We start from the raw sequence: 22,757 nt of genomic DNA, 5'->3' as shown, positions 1-22,757 counted from the left end.
ACCTTTTCTTACTTTTGACTCCGCAAAAACTCTTACTGTTTCTCTTATTCATTCTCGTCTCGACATATGTAACTCTCTTCTAATCGGTCTCCCTCTTACCAAACTCTCTCCTCTCCAATCTGTCTGGAATGCTGCAGCAAGGATCATATTCCTCGCCAATCGTTACACCGATGCCTCTACCTTGTGCCAGTCATTACACTGGCTACCCTTCCACTCCAGAATCCAGTACAAACTTATTACCCTCACCCACAAAGCTCTCCATGGCTCAGCACCACTCTACATCTCCTCCCTTGTTTCAGTATACCACCCTACCCGCGCCCTCCGTTCTGCTGATGACCTGAGGTTAGCATCCTCAATAATCAGAACCTCCCACTCCCGTCTCCAAGACTTTACACGTGCTGCACCAATTCTTTGGAATACAAAATCCCCTCTGAAATGTAAAGTGCTGCGGAATATGTCGGCGCTATAGAAATAAAATTTATCATTATTATTATTATTATTAACTCCGGTGGAACAGATACCCTCTGGTGTTGCAAATAGGAATGCTCTTTTGAACCGGAAGGAAACATTTTGGATATATCGTCTGGGAACATTATATCCAAATGGATTGAATGATATCATAGAGAGAGTTTGAACGTTGCCTTTTTTTTTTTTCTGGGTTTTTTTTCTCTGGGTCTTTTTTTTTTCCCTCTGAGTTTTTTTACTCTGGGTTTTTTTTCTTTTCTTCTTCTTGCAGCTATGTTGTCAAGGTTGGATCAATCAGTGGGTGTGTTCCTGAACTTGGTCCACACCCTAAATTAAGTTTCTGAGACTGGGATAAAAGGTTGCTGCTATATATAAGTGTAACTGAATTTTATACTATTAGGATTTGTACTGTGTTTTTATGATACCTGATGAAGGATATACACTGTATCCAAAATGCGTTGAATCTCCTCTTTTTTAACCTATCAAATAAAAAAATATGAAATATCATCTTTGGATGTGAGTCCTGGGAAGCGCTGCCGTGAGCCTGAATTTGGCTCTTTCACTTGGATCCACCCGAGGCAAGCTGCAAGCCCTGTCTATTGAGAAGTATCCCAGAAGGAAGGATTTTTGAGGATACACAATCTAAAGCCATATTAGTCTTCTATCAGGTGAGTGCATAAAATTGTGCACCCATTAAAGACTACAATATTGTGTTTACGCACTTAGGGCGCCGCAATTTGTCTGGTCTCCTCTCCCAAATAGGGTTTTTTTTTGCAAAACCACAAAATTCAAAGAGATGCACAAAAAGTCTTTATTATTACAAAAACAGAAAAAACACACAAGTTGAAAACATGTTAAAAATCCCAAAGGATAGGACATGAAAGATCCACAAGATTCAGAATATAGTAATCAACAATATATAACCACTGGCCACAAAAATTCAGCATTGCACAGGGAAATAATACCACATAGAAATGCTGCTAACCTAGTGTGATAGATGGAAGAAATAGGACAGGATAAGTCCCATATTTTCAATGAGGTAAAAACGTAAGGTTAAGATTATAACTTAACTACCACTGTGTCCAGACACAATAATGCTGAAAAGTGTCTGGTACTGTGGGCACACTGACTGGTACTGAGGAAAAGAAAGAAAGTGAGAGAGAAAAAAGAAAACAGAGAGAAAAAGAAAGGAGAGAGAAAGAAAGAAAGAACAGAGAGAGAAAGAAAGAGGGGAAAATAAGAAAGAACAGAGAGAAAAAGAAAGAACAGAGAGAGAAAGAAAGATGGCAAAGAAAGAACAGAGAGAGAGTGTAACAGAAAAAAAGGAAAGAACAGAGCAAAAGAAAGGAAAAATAGAGATAGAGAGAGAAAGAGGAGAAAGAAAGCAAGAAGAGAGAGAGAAAGAAAGAGGGCAAAGAAAGAACAGAGAGAAAGAAAGAAGCAAACAAAGGACAGAGAGAGAGAAAGAGGGGAAATAAAGAACAAACAGAGAGAGAAAAAAGGAAAGAAAGAACAGAGAGAGAAAGAAAGAACAGAGAGAGAAAGAAAGAAAGAGGGGAAAGAAAAAAGAATAGAGAGAGAAAGAAATAAAGAAAGAATAGAGAGAAAGAAAGAAAGAAAGAAAGAAAGAAAGAAAGGAGAAAGAAAGAAAGAACAGAGAGAGAATGAAAGAGGGGACAGAAAAAAAGAACAGAGAGAGAAAGAAAGAACAAAAGAAAGAAAGAACACAAAGAGAGAAATAAAGAGGGGAAAGAAAGAGCAGAGAGAGAAAGAAAGAAAGTGTAAGCATGCTGGATAAGGTGAAATCCCGGAGTGGACCCTCTGGACCGTGGCACCGAGGGACCCCGGATGAGCAACCAGGTGGACCCGACCCCTATACAGGGACCATTAGGAGCAGGTCCAGGGGTTCGAATGCCACGGCAGCCGGAACCAAGAGGGGCGGCTCGGAATGGGTACAAGAGCTAACACAGGAAGGCAGGACTAGAGTCAGAAAGCAGGTGCGGACACAGGAGGACTGGATCGGAGTCAGACAGCTGGTACAGACACAGGCAGGCAGAGCTGGAGTCGGGTAGCGGATATGGACACAGGCAGGCAGGACTGGAGTCGGATAGAGGATACGGACACAGGCAGGCAGGACGGGAGTCAGGTAGCAGATACGGACACAGGCAGGCAGGACTGGCTGGTGTCGAGTAGCGGGCACAGACACAGGCAGGCAGGACTGGCTGGCGTCGGGGAGCGGGCATGGACACAGGCAGGCAGGACTGGAGTCAGGTAGCGGGTATGGACACAGGCAGGCAGGGCTGGAGACAGAGGAAGAGGCTGCAAGGAAACAGAACCATCAGGGGGAAGCAGGCTCAGTGCAAGACAGGATCGGAACCTAGAGCTGCTGTATAACAATGATCAGGCGCCTCCATTATGGGAGGGTGGTCTGATATGCATGTAGCTGTGCCCCCATTGGTCCGGCAGTGCTACCGGGTCAGGGCACCGCCGGTGATGACATTAGAGATGGAGGCTCGGGCGCGACCTACTGCGCAGGCGCAGAGCCCATAATGACGTCACCGGCCAGGGACCGGACAGAGGAGGATGCCGACGCCGGAGCAGAGGGAGGAGAGGCTGCAGTGTGGTGTCAGCGCGAGCGCGCGCGGAGGAGGAAGGCCCGGGAAGGTGAGCGTCTGGAGGCACAGGAGGCACGGGGACCGTGACAGAAAGAAAGAAAGAAAGAAAGGGGAAAGAAAGAAAAACAGAGAGAAAGAGGGGAAAGAAAGAACAGAGAGAGATAAAGAAAGAGAAAGAAAGAACGGAGAAGAGAAAGAAAGAAAGAACAGAGAGAAAGAAAGATGGGAAAGAAAGAATAGAGAGAGAGAAAGAACAGAGAGAGAGAAAGAAAAAAAGATAAGAGAGAGAAAGAAATATTAGAGAGTGAAAGAAAGAACAGAGAGAGAGAAAGAAACAGAGAGAGAAAGAAAGATTCTATAAAGATACTATAGCAGCCTAGCTCCCATTGTAGTGGCCACCTGAGCCTCCCGGTGCAGGACATATCCTCCCCTCCTGTGACCTCATCACAGGTCCTGTGCACACAGAGCAGCCTAGTGATGTCATTGCTTGCATTTATTAGCAGTGAGGGGCTGCGGTGGGTTTCTCTGGGGGGCCAGGAATGGATGGGGTTGGTGCATGGGGGGGGCATGGCGGCTTATCAGTGCAGTGCGGGAACAGGAAACCCACAGCTGGGACAGTGGGGCACGCTGTGAAAATTGGGACTGTCCCGCTGGATCCGGGATGGTTGGGAGGCTTGCATCACTGTGATTTCTCAGCCTTTCTTCCCTCCTGTGTTTCTCTTTCTGGGTGGTTTCTCAGCCACACCAGGAGCCCTCTCCTTCTCACAGCTGCTGGCCACATCACCTGGGGGAATCCCCTCTCTCTCTTACTTATGCAGGGGCTCACACAGAAAGATTACAGGCAGAGAGAGGAACTTTGTCTCCTGTGTACCTCTGGCTCATCTAATCCAGCAGGGAGTGGGGGAGAGATCACATACTCAGAAGATCTCAGGCTTGCTGCAGTACAGCTGGTTTCTTCTTTAGTCCTGGTTTAGACATTTCAGTGGGGTCTTTATGGACTCCTGTAGTACTGGAAATCACGCAGGTGGGATTTTGCTTGAATAAATATGAAGGAAGGTAAACGTATACAGGGTCTAGTGTCATAAGAGATGTGTGTGCACATCCTTCTCCCTCAGTGCCACCAGAATTTTTTTAACCCGTTTCCAACATCGGGTGTAATAGTACGCAGATGTCCAACTCCCCGTGTTTGGTGCGGTCTCAGTGCCAGAGCCTGCACCTTTCCGGGAACATGACAGCTGATATATACAGCTGACATGTGCCCGCAACAGCCGCGGGTGGAATCGTGATCCACCCACGGCTGTTAACTAGTAAAATGCCACTGCCAGTCCCTGACAGAGGCATTAAACATGCGCCGACTGGAAGCGCGTCACCAAACCTTCCCATCGTGATCCCATCACATGACAACTAGAGATCTCCAGCAGACATCTATGGTTGTAATAGCAAGATCACTCTGAGCGCTGCCTGGTGGTCCGCGCTCACAGCAAGTGAGCATTTCTGCTAAATACAGGCAATCTTATCATTGCCTGTATGTAGCAGAGCCAATCAGACAACTGCAGCTTCTAGTCTCCCACGGACACTATAGAAGCATACAAAAAAATTAAAAAATATTACAAAAATAAAAAAGTATAAAAGCTCAAATCACCCCTCTTTTGCCCCATTCAAAATAAAACAAAAAAAATCAAATATACATATAATTGATATTACATAATGAGAAAAAATTTGAGTCAATGCTTTATATCAAAAACTACATTGCTCAAAAAAATAAAGGGAACACTAAAATACCACATCCTCGATATCTCTGAATGAAATATTCCAGTTGCAAATTTTTATTCGTTGCATAATGGAATGTGTTCAGAACAATAAAACATAACAATTATCAATATAAGTCAAAATGAATATACCATGGAGGTCTGGATTTGGAATGACACTCAAAAGTGTCAAAAGTGGAAAATCAAATTACAGGCTGACCCAACTTCAGTGGAAGTGCCTCATGACAAGGAAAAGATGCTCAGTATTGTGTGTGGCCTCCACGTGCCTTTATGACCTCCCTACTGTACAATGCCTGGGCATGCTCCTGACGAGGCGACGGATGGTCTTTTGAGGGATCTCCTTCCTGACCTGTACTAAAGCATCCGCTAACTCCTGGACAGTATGTAGTTCAATGTGACGTTGGTGGATGGAGCGAGACATGATGTCCCAGATGTGCTCAATCAGATTCAGGTCTGGGGAATGGGCAGGCCAGTCAATAGCTTCAATGCTTTCATCTTGCAAGAACTGCTAACACACTCCAGCCACATGAGGTCTGGCATTGTCCTGCATTACGAGGAACCCAGGGCCAACCGCACCAGCATATGGTCACACAAGGGGTCTGAGGATCTCATCTCAGTACCTAATGGCAGTCTGGCTACCTCTGGCAAGCATATAGAAGGCTGTGCGGACCTTCAAAGAAATGCCACCCCACACCATTACTGACCCACTGCCAAATCGGTCATGCCGAAGGATGTTGCAGGCAGCAGATCGCTCTCCACGGCGTCTCAAGACTGTCACATCTGTCACATGTACTCAGTGTGAACCTGCTTTCATCTGTGAAGAGCACAGGGCACCAGTGGCGAATTTGCCAATCCTGGTGTTCTGTGGCAAATACCAATCGTCCTGCAAGGTGTTGGGCTTTGAGCACAACCCCCATCTGTGGACATTGGGCCCTCAGACCATCCTCATGGAATTGGTTGTGCAGACACATGCACATTTGTGGCCTGCTGGATGTCATTTTGCAGGGCTCTGGCAGTGCTCCTCCTGTTCCTCTTTGCACAATGGGAGAGGTAGCGGTCCTGCTGCTGGGTTGTTGCCCTCCTATGGCCCCCTCCACATCTCCTGGTGTACTGGCCTGTCTCCTGGTAGCGCCTCCAGCCTCTGGACACTACGCTGACAGACACAGCAAACGTTCATGCCACAGCTCGCATTGATGTTCCATCCTGGATGAGCTGCACTACCTGAGACACTTGTGTGGGTTGCAGAGTCCGTCTCATGCTACCTCGAGTGTGAAAGCACAACCAACATTCAAAAGGGACCAAATCATCAGCCAGAAAGCATTGGTATTGATATGTGGTCTGTGGTCCCCACCTGCAGAACCACTCCTTTATTGAGGGTGTCTTGATAATTGCCAATAATTTCCATCTGTTGTCTATTCCATTTGCACAACAGCATGTGAAATTGATTGTCATTCAGTGTTGCTTCCTAAGTGGACAGTTTGATTACACAGAAGTTTGATCTAATTGGAGTTATATTCTGTTGTTTAAGTGTTCCCTTTATTTTTTTGAGCAGTGTATATAAATTTTATTTCAATCAGATAGAAAACATTCATTTATAGAATTAAAAGAGGCATGCTAGAGCAGACAATAATATAAATACAAACAACAGTGAAAGTTTGTGACAACAAAATCCAAAAGAATACTATGAGTGACAGGCACAATGTTAAAGCACAGGGGAAAAATAGCGATATAATTGTATAGTACTGATATGCTGTCTTAAATCAGACACAAATAAAGATACATGTGGGACGGAAATAGAGTTGAGGATATGATGAGCTCCCAATTATAGAGGCATTTTTACACATGGGTGCCAATAATCCCCAATACATATATTTGCACTGTGGCCACAGTGTAGCAGGTCTCTAAGTACCACCCACCATTGGTGACTCAGTGAAAAACAGCTAATGAAGGTAAAAAAAATGGTCAATACCCATCATAGTGCCTGGCTTGTGCCCAGAGATTCAATCCCAACGCATGTTTCAGTAAGTTTTCTGTTCTCAGGGGGCATGGCTTAGATTGTCAAATGTCCCAATATTTATGTCTGGCTTCCCTGATCATCTGACCAGTAGAAGCCTTCCTGTTATCTGATCATTTTATGGCTTTTATTTTACTTTCTGTTTTTAATATGGTGTTCTTATTGTGTCTTGTCCCTTTCTTTTAGTGACTAACAATTACTAACATCTATCTATGACATCTATATGTTTCCAAAATGTGTCCTTGATGTTGAGTATCTCCTTTTAGCATCTTCATGAACAACTCACCATTCATGTGCTCTTAATACAGTTGAATTTCTATATCACAAATCCTGTATGGAAAAAAGAAAAAAACAACATACAGAATTTATTTGTTTCTTGAATTCCTCTTTTTTGGACTCTATACGAATGGCAGGGATGGTACCAAGAGGCATTCTAATTCATTTATATTCAACACGGTGATAGCTTCATCCATTGAACTCTTTGTGTTATGTCCATGTGATTTGTGTAATAGATATACACTCACTGGCCACTTTATTAGGTACACCTGTCCAACTGTGTGTTAAGACTTAATTTCTAATCAGCCAATCACATGGCGGCAACTCAGTGCATTTAGGCATGTAGACATGGTCAAGACAATCTCCTGCAGTTCAAACCGAGCATCAGTATGGGGAAGAAAGGTGATTTGAGTGCCTTTGAACGTGGCATGATTGTTGGTGCCAGAAGGGCTGGTCTGAGTATTTCAGAAACTGCTGATCTACTGGGATTTTCACGCACAACTATCTCTAGGGTTTACAGAGAATGGTCCGAAAAAGAAAAAAAATCCAGTGAGCGGCAGTTCTGTGGCCGGAAATGCCTTGTTGATGCCAGAGGTCAGAGGAGAATGGGCAGACTGGTTCGAGCTGATAGAAAGGCAACAGTGACTCAAATTGCCACCCGTTACAACCAAGGTAGGCAGAAGAGCATCTCTGAACGCACAGTGCGTCGAACTTTGAGGCAGATGGGCTACAGCAGCAGAAGACCACACCGGGTACCACTCCTCTCAGCTAAGAACAGGAAACTGAGGCTACAATTTGCACAAGCTCATCGAAATTGGACAGTAGAAGATTGGAAAAACGTTGCCTGGTCTGATGAGTCTCGATTTCTGCTGCGACATTCGGATGGTAGGGTCAGAATTTGGCGTAAACAACATGAAAGCATGGATCCATCCTGCCTTGTATCAACGGTTCAGGCTGGTGGTGGTGGTGTCATGGTGTGGGGAATTTTTTCTTGGCACTCTTTGGGCCCCTTGGTACCAATTGAGCATCGTTGCAACGCCACAGCCTACCTGAGTATTGTTGCTGACCATGTCCATCCCTTTATGACCACAATGTACCCAACATCTGATGGCTACTTTCAGCAGGATAATGCGCCATGTCATAAAGCTCGAATCATCTCAGATTGGTTTCTTGAACATGACAATGAGTTCACTGTACTCAAATGGCCTCCTCAGTCACCAGATCTCAATCCAATAGAGCATCTTTGGGATGTGGTGGAACGGGAGATTCGCATCAGGGATGTGCAGCCGACAAATCTGCGCCAACTGTGTGATGCCATCATGTCAATATGGTCCAAAATCTCTGAGGAATGCTTCCAGCACCTTGTTGAATCTCTGCCACGAAGAATTGAGGCAGTTCTGAAGGCAAAAGGGGGTCCAACCCGTTACTAGCATGGTGTACCTAATAAAGTGGCCAGTGAGTGTATATGTATAGGATCTGTGTATATGAATTCCCTTTTTTTTGGAATTTATAAGCTTTATTGCAACATCTGAGTATACTTACCTTGTTTTTCTGATGCATTTTTAGCCCATATTAGTACAGGATTATTAAAATCACCTCTTCCATATATAGATTCTCTATTATAGTGCACTATACTTTTTTCTTGGATGGGTGTGCATCATGGATGGCTTGTACATTAATGGGATCTATCTGAGCATAATTATAAGACCTATGTGGGGTAAGAACTTCACCCTCAGTCTAAAAAAAAACATCCACAGGATCTTGATCCAAATCGGGAGAAGGAGATCTCAAAAATGACAGGGATTTAGATAAACAATTGGAAAAAAGTTATCCCCCCCAAGACTTAACCTTGCGAGTCTCCCAATTCATGGTAAGATTGTGTTCCAGCAACCAAGGCATACCCAAAACAATTTTAGCTGGTAAAAAAGAAAGAACCATGAATAAAATAGATTCTGTAAGTAACACACCCACTTTCATGCATGCATTCTCAGACTTAAAAGTTACATGAGTCTTAGTAAGGTGAGAACTATCAATTGCGGCTACATAAACAGGATAACCAGGTGTTGCAACTGTATACCCACACTCAGCGCAAAATGACTGTCAATGAGATTTAAGGCAGAACCAGAGTCAACAAATGCAGAGTTAACTAAAACAGACTTGGTAACCAAAGACATTTGTATAAAAATAACCAGTAGTCTCATTTTGATATAACCTCAATTCTTTAGAATTAGTGTCATTACATATTAGTGACTCTTTTCTATCCTTCTCCTTAGTTTTACGAAATTCATTATTGAATCTGAAGCATTGAATTATTTCTTGATCTGTTCTACCTCAATATAGACAGAAAAGAGCAGGTGTTTAAAGTTTTACTCCCACCTTGGAAGCTCTGAAGGCCTCAATCTCCTGCCTCAATAGGATGAGAGGGAGAAGTCACAAAAACACTCTAGAATGTTTTCTTATTCAGAAGATGTCCATCCAAAACCACTGCCAGTGACATGGTATCATTCAGGGAAAATGGGGAGGGACTATAAACCATTATATCTCATATCTAGTAGAAAGACACTAGCAAAATTGACTGCAGAGAGCTGGGTCATTCTAGGAGGTCACCCACTGCCCAGCATCTGAACACAGATTAGTAGCTCTATCACTACCTTTTCCCTGAAGCAACCTGCCGATCATTGATTTAGCAACCACCACTTTATTGGGATTGTTATAAATAAGCCCCAGAGCAGAGAAAAAAATAACTGAAAAAAGCATTTGAGAATCCTCAGACAGAAAAAATGCCAAAACCTGAGGATCTATTCTCAACTGAGCAACAATAGTACTGTACCCACACGTTGACTCTCACTTCCTGATGATGAAAAAACAATTTACATGAAGACAGACAAGTAAAAAACTTACTTCGGTCCACATTAAAAAAAATCTGACAAATCTACCTTTGCTTTAGAAGGAGGTTTTAGGTGTTGTAGAACTTGCAGTTAACTTGTGCTGAAAATGCTGCTTGATATCTACCACTTCTAATAAAAAGGAACGCAATTACGTAGTTAAGGAGTCCACAGCATTCCTGATGGCTTCTTAGCAAAAACAAAAAAGGAGTGGGTTGGTGATAATGTTATGCCTGTGTAGCATTTCACTAATTAATGATTAAGGCACTAAAGAAAGCAGTGGACACTTCCTACCTAGTGATGAGCGAACATGCCATCACTATTCCTTACTCTCCCGAGTATTTCTGTACTCGTGGTACTTGGCAAGCACCGAGCACCCGATTATTCCAATTTGCTCAACCCGAGCATTTTAGTGTTCATTCATCACTATTACATTAAAGGGAAAGGTTTCGATCCAGAGGATGTTGCCGGGATTGACACAAAAAATTTACATGTTGGTCACCTATTGAGGGAGTTCTGTCAGCGGTTGGGGATGTCTTTGGATCCAATGGACACTCGTAGAGGTACTGTCATGCCCCTCGATTCAATTCCTTGAGTTTGTGTTCTGTTATCAGCTTTTCTTTCTGCTGAGCCCTAGGAGACACACCTTTTCTCTTTGGCTTCTGCTATTCTGGCTGCAGTCTGTCTATTTAACACTGGTGTTTTCATTCTTTACCTATCACTGTATGGGAGCAGCTATTTATTTTGTCCCTCTGCTGGTGTTTCTTGCTGGTGGTAGATTCTTTTGGATGTTCTGACATTCTGATGATGTTTAGAGCAAGTCTGTGTTTTTTGAGCTAAGTGTTTTTTCTTTTCTGCTTCTTTACCTTACACCTGTTTTCTGTTTACCTTTAGGAAGTAGGCAGTATATTTGTTATCAGCACTTAGTTCATTCTTTTATGGTATTTCATTTTTTATTTTATCCACTCTGATGTTTTCCTTTGTTCGGCGCACTTCTCCTCTTGTAGGCAATTCACACTCCAGTTTTTTAGGAGGAATGTGAAGCAATTTGATGGCCTTTTAGGCAGTGAGGTCTGAGTTTCCATTTCGTAGTCTGTGATTAGGGCTATCTCTGTACATACATGCACAATTAGGGACTGCGGAGTCAGGATATCAGTGATCCGTATTATTATTTTTTTTACATTGCATCGTTTTGGGCCTCTCCTGGATTACCTTTGCAATTTGTGTTGTGATTATCATTCAGCACTTTACTCTGCACACGACACTTTTCTGCATTGCACTTCATGTACCCATTGTAGTGGCACCTTTATAGTGTTAGTAATCTTATCTATGATATATTGATTATAGCCAATATTCTTTTTTCCACTGGGTTGCAATACTTTGATATTATTGGTGTCCCCTGTGTTGTGCCTTATTGTTTCCCCACCTTTCTGTTTTATTTATTATACAATTTGTATTATCAATAAAGGATATTATTTATTATTGGACCCATTTCGTTTTTTTCTTCTTTGTGGTTCTTCCTGAAGTTGAGTCTCCTGGCAACAATTCTACTGTACATCTTATTAAAAGATATATTAAAACTTATTGTTTTGTGATCACTTGTGATCACTGCAACCCTCAGCTGTCATCTTTATCATGGCTGGTTATAAAGAACAGAGGTGTCACCACACCTTTCTTTAATTAGCATCTTTTACAACCAGCCAATCTAAAGCAGTCAGCAGGGAACTGGTATTCTAAGGCTTGTATGGAACCATGGATATTACCCCACTGCCTAAAAATAGCAGCCCGCCTCAGAAAAGGAGATGCGCCGCTTCTGGCGCTTTGCCTGGCTCTTTCCACATGCCCTGTGGTGATGGCAAGAGGGGTAATAGTTGTGGGGTTGATGTCGTATTTGTATTGTTAGTAATGTAGAGGCATCTAAAAGACACCTATCTTTAGTAACCCCATAGTCATAATGTAAATAATCACACAGCATGAATAAAGTGCTTTATTTTAAAATAAAAAGACACACAGTTTTACATTTTTATTTAAAAATAACAAATGCCTAACACATATACTCACCTATTGACCACTGCATTGAAGTCCTGGTCTCCTGTAAAGAAAGAAAAAAACAACCATATCCCTCACCTGTCCAACATTTTTGTACCACGCTGTAATCCATGTCTCCAAAAAATGGTTTTCACACTGGACGGTGCCATGATGCGACTCTCCAGGCTGAAAACCACAGGAGAATGAACTGTTGCAAGTGCAGCTTCAGTGACTAGCAGTGACATCAAGGTTGCCGCAGGTCGCTGAGGCTGCGTTCCCAGCTGGGCCTATGAACTGCAGAGACCTCACCGATAGCACTGTGAGAAAAAAATCTGTGTAAAGTGAGCATAACTGTAATTGCTATTTTAAAATAAAAAATAAAACAATGTGTATTTTTATTTCAAATAAAGGACTTTATTGTGGCTGTGTGTTTATTTACACTATAAATATATGATTAGTAATGGAAAGACGTCTTATAGAAACCTCTCCATTACTAACCCATGATCTTGATGTCACCTGACAATACAAAGGTGACATCAACCCCACAAATATTAACCCACTTGCCACTTCAAAAGTGCAAGTGGAAATAGCCAGACAAAGCCCTAGATGCACCTTTTCTGAGTTGGCTGCAAGCTGCTATTTTTAGGCTGGAGGATCAATATCAATGGCTCCTTACCAGCTTACAGCTGTCAGTTTTGCCATGCTGGTTATCAAAAATAGAGCGGAAACCACATCATTTTTTTAAAAAAAATGTATTCACTTATTTATAGTTTAGGTGCCAGCAGTCGAATAGTAGTCCCATCAGCCGACACCTGTGACAGAAGGTAAACTCTTTAACTCTTGTGGAAAATGAGAAAAACCATCACCAAACAATTTAAAACATACTTTTTTAAGCTTACTCGCTGGACCAGCAGTGTATGGTATGCAAAATCCCGGGTGCAACACCTAAAACGATGAGCGTCGTATAATGTCCAGGCCAAAGAGGAAAAAATGGGGGGCACTCCATGATTCAGTAAAACAATTCTTTCTTTATTCAATGCAAGTAGTACATGGATGCAGGGAGCAGGTGCAGCGAAGGACGATGGCCGTTTCACATAGATCAGACGTTTCAACAGGTCAAGTACCTGGACCCGTTGAAGCATCCTATCTACATGAAACGGCCATTATCCTTCACTGCATCTGCTCCCTGTGACGAACAGCCCACGGCCGTTCGTCCAAATACGGGCGACTAACGGGGGGTCCCGCTGCCACCAATATGCGACGGACAGCGGACCCTGTGTCACCACTATGTCACAGTCCCACCACTGACACGGGTGTATCAGCGGACGGAGGGACGAGACACACTGCCGGCACACGGCTATCACAGGCACAGTTGGGGCTTATCTTAGTTATCCCACCACTGGCACCATGTGACCAAAATATCCAGCAAGCTACTCTCGCTCTACAATTTGCCGCAGGGGGGGGTTTTATTTTGGATGCCCCACCACTGCTATCAACCTTCCAAGTACTGCGGGGATTTATGTATATCCCACTTTCTCAGTTCCACTTTGGAACTCGCAGCTCTCCGGCACCCCCCTTACCCTCAGGTCAGTCAGGGAACTGCACCTAGGATAATTGGTCGCCGGACGGGCTGCCTGTTGTGAACCGGCAATTAGGCTTCTGCAGTAAGGGAATTATCAATGCTGTGGCCGCAGACCCCTATTCAGCAATATAAGACCCTTCTGGACTGCCAGCAAGCCGCAATAGCCGTGCACAACGCGGTGCCACCAGTCACGGTTACTTAATTCACAGTGTTAAATTAAGAGGGTCCGTGGCAAACCCCTTGAATTAGTAGCGATTATCTATCAAAGGCGTATAGTTCGATTCTTAGAGCATGGAGACAGATCTAAATAATTATTTCATTTATTTTCCGAAAGAGGACAGTGATTACAGATAAAAGTTGCTATAAAATTGAGACATAAAATAGGTACAGTACAGATATAAAATAAAAGGATTAAAAGGATAGAAAGTCACACTCACATGTGGTCAGTTGGCATCCCATGTGGCTTTAAGGGGGGTGGAGGCGGAGCTGCACGTCTCCGCTCATCTGGGGATCTTTCTAGCACGACGACTTGAGCTGTTCTGCTCTGGTTTTGTCCAGGAAATGCTTTATAGACTTGCTATGTGACATCACGGAGAGATGCATGCTGGGTTAATTCCACCTCTCCCTTTTGGATTTAGAATTACACTAGAAAACTTATACTAATCATAACTCTGTGGGGGCAGCCCGCACAGACACATATAGGGCATCATTGGTTGTGATTTGTTGAGTACAATAATTCAAGACCAAATATGCAGTAGTTCTGATACACCGTTTAGCTGGAACACATATCTCAGGTTCTGAAAGGATTAGGCTTCGCAAGAACCACGGCAGCGACGCTGTGACCGCCCGGATTACAAAAATATGATTTTTATATCTCTAGGGTATATGGTTTTCGCAGGTCAGGCTCTTAAAGGTTTACTTCTGATTCTTGATTTCAAACAAAGAGTTTATTTCCCGCACTTTTTTTTCTCTTTCAGCTGAGGCTGAGAGAAGCCAAATGGTGTGGCAGGAAATTGATTTATAATCACCTGGGGGGGAAGGGAAGCTGCTGCAGGGTGCAATGTAACTGAGACACTGGCAGGCAGCTTCTTACAAAATGGAGGATTTTTTAGCACAGTGCAACAGAAAACATATCTTGTAGACATTGTACATCACACCTCCCCCCTTAAGAGGGCGCTAAGGAGGCATTACCTCTCGGTAATCGGCCATGCGCACCTCCGCGGGTTCGCCCCGGCGGGACAACCCATCGGCATTGCCGTTTTCACTGCCCTTCCTGTGTTTTACAGTGAAGTCGTACTGTTGAAGGGCAAGGCTCCAGCGGAGCAACCTTCCATTGGTTCCGGACACTGTGTGCAACCAGCTCAGAGGGTTGTGGTCAGTTACCACCGTGAAGGCGCGCCCGTACAAGTAGGGCTGCAAACGCTGCAGTGCCCACACCATGGCCAGATACTCCTTCTCGATGGTCTAGTATGCCACTTCCCTCGGCAAAAGTTTCCGGCTCAGATACAACACGGGGTGCTCTTGGTCCCCCGAATCGACCTGGCTAAGCACAGCACCAAGGCCAAACTCGCTGGCGTCGGTCTGTACCAGAAACGGGCAACTGCTGTTGACTGCTCTCAACACTGGAGAGTTGCACAGGGCTGCTTTCAAAGCTTGGAAAGCCGCCTCACAGTCATCTGTCCAGTTGACTGTTTGGGGTAGCCTCTGCTTGGTGAGGTCAGTCAAGGGTTTGGCAAGGGCACTATAGTCCTGTACGAACCGCCTGTAGTACCCTGCAGTGCCCAAGAAGGACTTCACCTGTTTCTTGGTCCTGGGGGTGGGCCAGGACACGATTGCGTCCACTTTTTCTGGCTCCGGACTCATGGAACCCCTGCCTACCCGGTGCCCCAGGTAGTGGACCTTGCGCATGCCTATCTGGCACTTCCCCGGCTTGATGGTCAGGCCTGCCTGGTGAAGACGCTTGAGCACCTCCTGGAGGTGCTGAAGGTGTTCCTCCCAGGTGGAACTGAAGACGGCAATATCGTCTAAGTACGCCATCGCGTACTCCTCCAGTCCCCGAAGCAGGTGGTTGACCATCCGCTGGAAAGTGGCAGGGGCATTCTTCATGCCGAAGGGCATGACCGTGGACTCGTACAGTCCAAAGGGGGTGATAAAGGCGGATTTCTCCTGCGCCTCAGGGCTCAGGGGAATCTGCCAGTATCCGCTGCCACCAATATGCGATGGACAGCGGACCCTGTGTCACCACTATGTCACAGTCCCACCACTGACACGGGTGTATCAGCGGACGGAGGGACGAGACACACTGCCGGCACATGGCTATCACAGGCACAGTTGGGGCTTATCTTAGTTATCCCACCACTGGCACCATGTGACCAAAATATCCAGCAAGCTACTCTCGCTCTACAATTTGCTGCAGGGGGGGTTTTATTTTGGATGCCCCACCACTGCTATCAACCTTCCAAGTACTGCGGGGATTTATGTATATCCCACTTTCTCAGTTGCACTTTGGAACTCGCAGCTCTCCGGCGCCCCCCTTACCCTCAGGTCAGTCAGGGAACTGCACCTAGGATAATTGGTCGCCGGACGGGCTGCCTGTTGTGAACCGGCAATTAGGCTTCTGCAGTAAGGGAATTATCAATGCTGTGGCCACAGACCCCTATTCAGCAATATAAGACCCTTCTGGACTGCCAGCAAGCCGCAATAGCCGTGCACAACGCGGTGCCACCAGTCACGGTTACTTAATTCACAGTGTTAAATTAAGAGGGTCCGTGGCAAACCCCTTGAATTAGTAGCGATTATCTATCAAAGGCGTATAGTTCGATTCTTAGAGCATGGAGACAGATCTAAATAATTATTTCATTTATTTTCCGAAAGAGGACAGTGATTACAGATAAAAGTTGCTATAAAATTGAGACATAAAATAGGTACAGTACAGATATAAAATAAAAGGATTAAAAGGATAGAAAGTCACACTCACATGTGGTCAGTTGGCATCCCATGTGGCTTTAAGGGGGGTGGAGGCGGAGCTGCACGTCTCCGCTCATCTGGGGATCTTTCTAGCACGACGACTTGAGCTGTTCTGCTCTGGTTTTGTCCAGGAAATGCTTTATAGACTTGCTATGTGACATCACGGAGAGATGCATGCTGGGTTAATCCCACCTCTCCCTTTTGGATTTAGAATTACACTAGAAAACTTATACTAATCATATTGTTGAGTACAATAATTCAAGACCAAATATGCAGTAGTTCTGATACAACGTTTAGCTGGAACACATATCTCAGGTTCTGAAAGGATTAGGCTTCGCAAGAACCACGGCAGCGACGCTGTGACCGCCCGGATTACAAAAATATAATTTTTATATCTCTAGGGTATATGGTTTTCGCAGGTCAGGCTCTTAAAGGTTTACTTCTGATTCCTGATTTCAAACAAAGAGTTTATTTCCCGCACTTTTTTTTCTCTTTCAGCTGAGGCTGAGAGAAGCCAAATGGTGTGGCAGGAAATTGATTTATAATCACCTGGGGGGGGAAGGGAAGCTGCTGCAGGGTGCAATGTAACTGAGACACTGGCAGGCAGCTTCTTACAAAATGGAGGATTTTTTAGCACAGTGCAACAGAAAACGTATCTTGTAGACATTGTACATCACACTCCCCTGCATCCATGTACTACTAGCATTGAATAAAGAAAGGATTGTTGCATCACGGAGTGCCACCTATTTTTTCCTGTTTGGCCTAATCTTTTTACCTCTGGTCACTTTCTGCAGGCTCTGGGAACTGCAATGCTCTGACCGGTGGTAACAATCTTACCACCGATCAGAACCGCCGGTGTTTCGTGCCATGTTATGCAGATGACAGTGCGAGAAACACCCTGTGCTTAGGGTGCCGAACCCAAACAGTAATACGTACTTCCTGGAGAAGTCTATGTTCACGGTCCATGCCCGAACAGTAGGTATTCGATATGAACCCCTAACTTTACCGCTCGGGTTCGCCTATCTCTAGTTATTTGTATTAGGTCCTGTGACAAATGTACAAAAAATGACACGTATGACTTTGTTTTATTATGGATATTTTTTTCATGTATTGAGAGTTTATTTAATTTAGTGGAAAATCCTCAGTAATATCATTCACATGCCAACTTTCCATCGAAGCTAGATAGTGCAATCGCAAATGCTTGAACTGCACACATAGGATACTTATAGTCCATGGTGAATGCATCATCTGCTATGCGACCAAATTGCATGATGATATAATCAACTGTGAAGCAAGAACAAAAAAAGTCAGTATGCTGCATTTTATAATTTTATTTAATAGTCTTATGCTGTGCATTTCATAGCAGTCAACAGATTTTCTATAGAATTGAAGTAAAAAATGACTTTCCAGAAAATTAGCCAATTTTTTGTTGTTACGTTTTAAAGAAAATTACCAGATATATTGTGTTCCAATATAAAATATATTTTTGCACATTGATGTACTTTATGTGACTGTCCACACAAAAAAATTCATAAAATATTCCTGTATTCACAGTGGCAACAAGAGAAAACACAATAACCTTACACTTTTTGTTTTCTGTAGCTTGCATGTTAGCTTTGGTGTATTTCTTCAGGTGTGCATTTAACAACTTTGTGACCTTGGACATACTCTGTATATCATGGAAAGGAATGATTTCTCGTAGGGATGAGCGAGTACTGAAGTATTCGGACTCGCTATATTCGTACCGAGTATACCTTAATACTCGGGTATTCGGTACGAATAGCGAGTCCAATGATAGTCAATGGAAAATGCGAGTAATTGTCTGCTGGACCTCACAAAGCGGTCTGGGGGCTGAGGAAAAGGCTAAAAAATATGTAAATGTTAAAAAGCGTATGCTGTAAACAAATGTATATAACATGGGGACACCTGGTCAGGGGCTGCACGATTGTTTTTACCCCACTGCTTCACTAGAATGTTCAAACACTATTTGAAGTCCTGTGGTTTTTTGCCGGAAGAGCGGGACTCGTACGCCACTTACGCAGTGCCAGTGAGATATCAGAAGTGCCGTAAGAGCGAGTGATGATGGAGGCGATCTTCTGACAGCTGAGTGTGTAAGTGTGTAAGGAGAGCAATCTACCCAAGGGGCTGTGTTATGATTAATGCAGGTAGAAGCCACCCATCATCATCATCACAAGGGATAAACAATTATAAAGCTTGGACTACTGTCCTTGCTGTGCCACTGCCCAATGTGTAGACATAGATATAGTGTCATCAAAACATTAGCCCTAGGAGCTGTATCATGGTTGATGAAGGAAGCAAGGCAGGTTTGAAGGGCCAAACAATTATGATAAAGCCAGGTCTGCTAGCATAGAGGTGGCCGTGCCCAGTGTCCAGGCATAGCAATAGTGTCTCCAAAAATTAGCCTAAGGGGCTGTATCATGGTTGATGAAGGAAGCAAGGCAGGTCTGAAGGGACAAACAATTATGATGAAGCTAGGACTACTAGCATAGAGGTGGCTGTGCCCAGTGTCCAGGCATAGCCATAATGTCTCCAAAAATTAGCCCAAGGGGCATGATACCATGGTTGACGAAGGAAGAAGGGTCTCACTCTCATCACAAGTGCCTCCAATGGGAAATATTAATTATTGTAACATTGTTTTTAGCTTATTGACCATGAGGTACATGTGTCAGAAGCAGGTTTTGAAAACATGTGTAAGATGAAGAAAAGGGGCTTGTATGGGAAGTGATGGATGTGATGACCAATTTAAAAAATAAAACGTGTTGGGTGACTTTAGGTTGAGATACTGTCATCTGAAGGGCTTAAATACTGTTGCAAAATCCAGTCCTTGATAAATTTTATCAAAGTCAGCCTGTCTGCATTCTCTGTTGTCAACCGTGTGCGTGTATCTGTGATGATTGCCCCAGCGGCACTGAAAATACGCTCTGACATCACACTAGCAGCAGGGCAGGCCAGCACCTCCAAGGCATAGAAGGAGAGGTCGGGCCAACTATGCAGCTTGGATACCCAGTAATTAAATGGTACAGAAGCGTCAGGAAGGACGCAGATATGGTCACTTGGATAGTCGTTGACCATCTTGTTCAACTTCTCCCTTCTTGACATTGCTACTATTACAGCTAGTCCTTGGTGATGAGCCGGTTTAAAGAAGATGGCCCAGTTTGTGGACATTTTACCACCACCTCTTTTGGACTTGCTTGGCGTATCTCTCCCCATTAATGCATGCTGTTGCACAGAGCTGGTATCTCTGCTAGCAGTGGTGCCTGAGGGTGCTGTTGCCATCAAATGATCGACAACGGCCTTCTTGAAGGATTCCAATGTGAAACCCCTTGGTGACTGCAACAGTAGCGAAGGAAATTTGTCCTTGTACCGTGGGTCTAGAAAGGTGGCCAACCAGTATAGGTTGCTATTGAAAATGTGGATTACGCAAGGGTCTTGGCACAGACAGTCAGATATGAAGTGTGCCATGTGTGCCAAGCTGCAAAAAGGCAAAAGTTCTGTGACCCCTGAAGGAGGAACAATACCCATCCTCTCCTCACACTGACTCTCCTCCTCCACCTCCTCCTCTTCAGCCCACCCATGCTGGACAGATATGAAGCTGGGGTTGGAATTCCCCTCTGTAGCATGAGGTGTCCCCGCGGTACCACTGAAAAGACATCCTCTCCCTCCTCATTTTCATCATCATCTTCATCCCCCAATGTCACCTGATGATATTGGCTGGGCTGGGCAGGATCACCCATTGTGAAATCTTGCTCCTTACCCAGCTGCTGGGCACGTAAAGATTCCATTTTTTGATTCTGCAGCGATTTTTTCAGCAAACATAGCATTGGGATGGTTACACTGATAATAGCCTGATCACCGCTCACAAGCTTGGTGCAGTACTCAAAGTTATCAAGCACCTCACAAATATCAGTGATCCACACCCACTCGACAGTTGTTATATGTCTTGGCTGAGTCTCAGTGTGACGGGCATGTTTAAGCTGGTATTCAGAAAGTGCCCTCTGCTGCTCACTTACCCTTGCCAACATATGATATGTTGAGTTCTACCGTGTTGGCATGTCGCAAATGAGTCTGTGGTTTGGCAAATTAAATTGCTTTTGAAGCGCTGCAAGACCAGCAACAGCAGTTGAGGAGTGGCGGAAGTGGGCGCAATTACGGCGCACCTTCTCAAGTAGGTACGGCAAGTCAGGGTATGTTTTTATAAATTTCTGCACCACCAGGTTCAGCATGTGAGTCATGCATGGCATGTGTACCAGCTTCCCGAGCTTTAAGGCTATGTGCACACGCTGTAGTTTTTGCTGCGGTTCTGCTGCGGTTTTGGCCGCAGCAGAACTGCAGCAGTTCTGCAGACAGTGTACAGTAACATGTTATCCTATGGGATTAACATTCTGCTGTGCACACGCTGCAGATTTTTAACTGCGGAAAAGCTGCGGTTTTAAATCCGCAGAAACAATTATTTCTGCGGATTCTGCTGCGGTTTGCCACCTATTCCATTGTCCAGGTGGCAAACCGCAGGGCAAAACCGCAGGTATTTTACCTGCGGTTTTACATGCGGGTCTGCATAAAAAAATCCACAGACTAATCCGCAGTGTGTGCACATAGCCTAAAGCCACCACCAGGTTTCACCCATTGTCGCAGACAACCAGACCAGGTTGGAGTTGCAGTGGGGAGAGCCACTGATCGGTCTGTTGTTTTATTCCTTGCCACAGCTCTGCTGCAGTCTGTGGTGTTTCACCTAAGCAGATCAGCTTCAGCAGAGCGTTTTTCCGCTTTGCCGATGCGCTGCTGCACAGCCCCCAACTTGGAAGTGATGTGAAGGGTAATTCAGCATAGGATGACAAGGCAGAGGAGGAGGAAGAGGGAAGAATGGAAGTATATGATGAGGCGGAAACCCTTATTGAGGTTGGGTCCGCTATTCGTGGCGTGGGTAGGATATGTGTTAATGGTCCAGTTTGAGATTTGTCCCACCCTCCACCAGGTTGAGCCATTGTGCCGTGACAGAGATGTATCATCCCTGGCCACAAGTACTTGTCCATGTGTCTGTTGTAAGATGGATCTTCCCAGTTACGGCGTTGGTGAGAGCATGCTTTAGATTGTTTAAGACGTGCTGGTGTAATGCGAGGATGGCACACCAGGAAAAATAGTGCTGGCTGGGAACCGAGCATCGTGGGGCAGCCACAGCCAAAAGATCATGGAAAGACAGTGTCCTCACAAGACTAAACGGCAACATCTCCACGTCTAGCAACTTGTGCGCGTTCAGTATTTGTGCTTGTGGGTGCGTGGCTTGGTATTTCCGCTTGTGGGTGCGTGGCTTGGTATTTCCGCATCCTTTCATACATCTGGCGCACGGACAATTGGAAGCTTTCCAATGGCCCAGTCCCTGAGTCCCTCGCCTGGAAGCTGCAGCATTGAAGCGGGCACCTGTCTGTGCTAGAAACGTGAGCAAAAGAATTGGAACTGCACTCAGCTGTGTCATTGCCTTGTTCCTACGCCAACCTACTCAGCACTGCTACATCTCTGTGCCTAACACTACACCAGCCAATCATAGTAATGCCGCCCACAACCAAGAAGGGCGCGCATTACTGTGATTGGCAACTGCTGGGCGGGAGAACCGAATAGTGAGAGGCGAGTAGTGAAATACTCGCGATGTACCGAGTACTGCGAGTACTGCATTACTCGCCGAGTACCGAATACCCATGAATATGTTCGCTCATCCCTAATTTCCCGACCTTGGACATAGGAGGTAAGTCATGGATAAAATACAGCATTAAGGTGGATGTTATTTCTAACAGCAGTGCCCCTGGACTTGTCGTCATGGGGGTAATAATGTGTGAACCCTTGGATGTTCGGGGCCGGCGGGTTCGGATGAACTGTCGCAGCTGCTGGGTCACACTGCCATCACCCTGATAGAAGGTTATAATGTTACTGCCGATCATAGTCACCGGTGTTTCTCAGGCTATCATGCAGATGACAGCTCGAAAAACACCCGGTTTGCCTTCAGCAATCATGGCTTCACCTCAGGTTGTGCGCATCACTCACCTCCGCTGCTTGCGCATGCTCGATCTAGGGCCTCGCTTTTGAAGTCGTGGATGGCGCGGCCGCGCCTTCTGGTGAAGTTACGTGAGACCTTCGGCGGGAGCG

At 44.8% G+C, this 22,757-nt stretch overlaps 1 protein-coding gene across 1 annotated transcript in view; it reads right to left on the bottom strand.

The window, feature by feature from the left end:
- Window positions 1–17,727: 17,727 nt before the first annotated feature.
- The window catches only part of LOC141089323 (tubby protein homolog), a 409,143-nt gene continuing 404,113 nt past the window's right edge, over window positions 17,728–22,757 (bottom strand). The window contains exon 7 of the mRNA XM_073575645.1: window positions 17,728–17,885. Within this exon, the coding sequence (XP_073431746.1) occupies window positions 17,752–17,885 (134 nt within the window). The 3' untranslated portion in view covers window positions 17,728–17,751. The remainder of the gene's footprint in view (window positions 17,886–22,757) is intronic.

The sequence above is a fragment of the Dendrobates tinctorius genome, unplaced genomic scaffold (assembly GCF_039654945.1).
Source record: "Dendrobates tinctorius isolate UK_male_01 unplaced genomic scaffold, ASM3965494v1 ptg000045l, whole genome shotgun sequence".
NCBI classification, from domain to species: domain Eukaryota; kingdom Metazoa; phylum Chordata; class Amphibia; order Anura; family Dendrobatidae; genus Dendrobates; species Dendrobates tinctorius.
The sequence above is the reverse complement of the archived record's forward strand: the minus strand, read 5'-3'. Positions and strand labels throughout refer to the sequence as shown.